Below are 1,575 nucleotides of genomic sequence, written 5' to 3' on the forward strand. Positions count from 1 at the left end.
ACCAGCAGTCCAGGTCGGTAGTGTTATGTTAGCAACAGCGGTGGCATGACCTAGCAGACAGCCAGGACTTAGCCTCTGCTCAAGTCATCAGGAGGGACCAACAGGAACACCAGGAGAAGTTCTAGGCTGTGCCTCCCTCAGGGAAGTGAAGATCAGTGAAGACTGGAGACCCACAAGCGTTGCACAGCTAGCTGTACCAGCCAGCCAAGCTCTGTCTCTGTCAGTCTGTGGAGTTCTGTATATACCTCCCGAACATCTCATGTCTTGCCTCTCAGCACAGGTCTTGCCTCAGCAAGTGCATCCAATCAGCCTGAGTCCTTAGAAGAGGCAAGAAACTGTACACCACCAGAAGTTTTTTTGGTGTGTATCCTGACAAATGCAGCTCAACTTGTGCAATGTCAGGTGGACCAATACATGTGTGTTGTTAGCAAAGAATCTTTCATCACGTGTCCTTTCACGTGTGGGCTTAAGCAGAACATTCTCTCCTGTGTTTCAGTGAGATTCCTTCACGAGTCGGCCTTAGTCTTTCACACCTGTGTCCACTTTGATGAAACGTTCCTTCAACATGTTTGCCCCAGCAAAACACCATCAAACTTTCCAAAGAACTCGAAAGTTTCCACTTCAAGAGTTACTATTCCTCTTTTACCGAGACCCGTCAACATGGGCCGCGTTCGCACCAAGACTGTGAAGAAGGCGGCCCGGGTCATCATTGAGAAGTACTACACACGCCTGGGCAATGACTTCCACACCAACAAGCGCGTGTGCGAGGAAATCGCCATCATCCCCAGCAAAAAACTTCGGAACAAGATAGCCGGCTATGTGACGCATCTGATGAAGTGCATTCAGAGAGGTCCTGTGAGAGGTATCTCTATCAAGCTGCAGGAAGAGGAGAGAGAGAGGAGAGACAACTACGTTCCTGAGGTCTCGGCCCTAGATCAGGAGATCATTGAGGTAGATCCTGACACCAAGGAAATGCTGAAGCTTCTGGACTTCGGCAGTCTCTCTAACCTCCAGGTCACTCAGCCTACAGTTGGGATGAATTTCAAAACACCACGTGGAGCTGTTTAATCTGTGATGCCATATTTTCAATAAACCTGAAAACAAAAAAAAAAAAAAAAAAAAAAGAGTTACTATTCAACATGGTCATATGAGATGAAGGATGATTCAGATGTTAAACTGATAAGAACAGATATTATATTTGATCTTAACCAAGAGGCCCAAAAGTAATTCAATATGATCACATTAGGAAAAGTAAAAACCAAACCAAACAACCAGTATTCAAGTCCATCGACAGGGTCCTAACACAAGGGTTAGATCTGAATAGAAGGCAGGACTCTCTCAGATCAGACCCTCCTGCAAGGTAATCTGTCGAGTTGTCAGAACTGTGTGGAATCTCCTTGTGGGGCACATGTTCCCCTTTGGCTGGTAGCAGACCTGCCTTTCCTTCCCAGAAGCATGTGATACCTGGGGAAATATCACTTCCCTAGGTTTCATTGTCTCTATAGTATGGCAGTCAAAAAGAGGGTCACGGCTATCTCTATAATCCTAATCTGCATTACTGCCAAGATACTCACA

General features: G+C 46.2%; 1 protein-coding gene across 1 annotated transcript; it reads left to right on the forward strand.

Moving 5' to 3' along the window:
- The first annotated feature begins 645 nt into the window (after window positions 1-645).
- On the forward strand, window positions 646-1,105 carry LOC308425735 (small ribosomal subunit protein eS17-like). The gene has a single exon (XM_080923222.1). The coding sequence runs from the start codon at window positions 661-663 to the stop codon at window positions 1,066-1,068; it is 408 nt and encodes a 135-aa protein (XP_080779348.1). The 5' UTR covers window positions 646-660; the 3' UTR covers window positions 1,069-1,105.
- The last annotated feature ends 470 nt before the right edge of the window (window positions 1,106-1,575 follow it).

This window comes from Micromys minutus (assembly GCF_963924665.1).
Source record: "Micromys minutus genome assembly, chromosome: 10".
Lineage (NCBI taxonomy): Eukaryota > Metazoa > Chordata > Mammalia > Rodentia > Muridae > Micromys > Micromys minutus.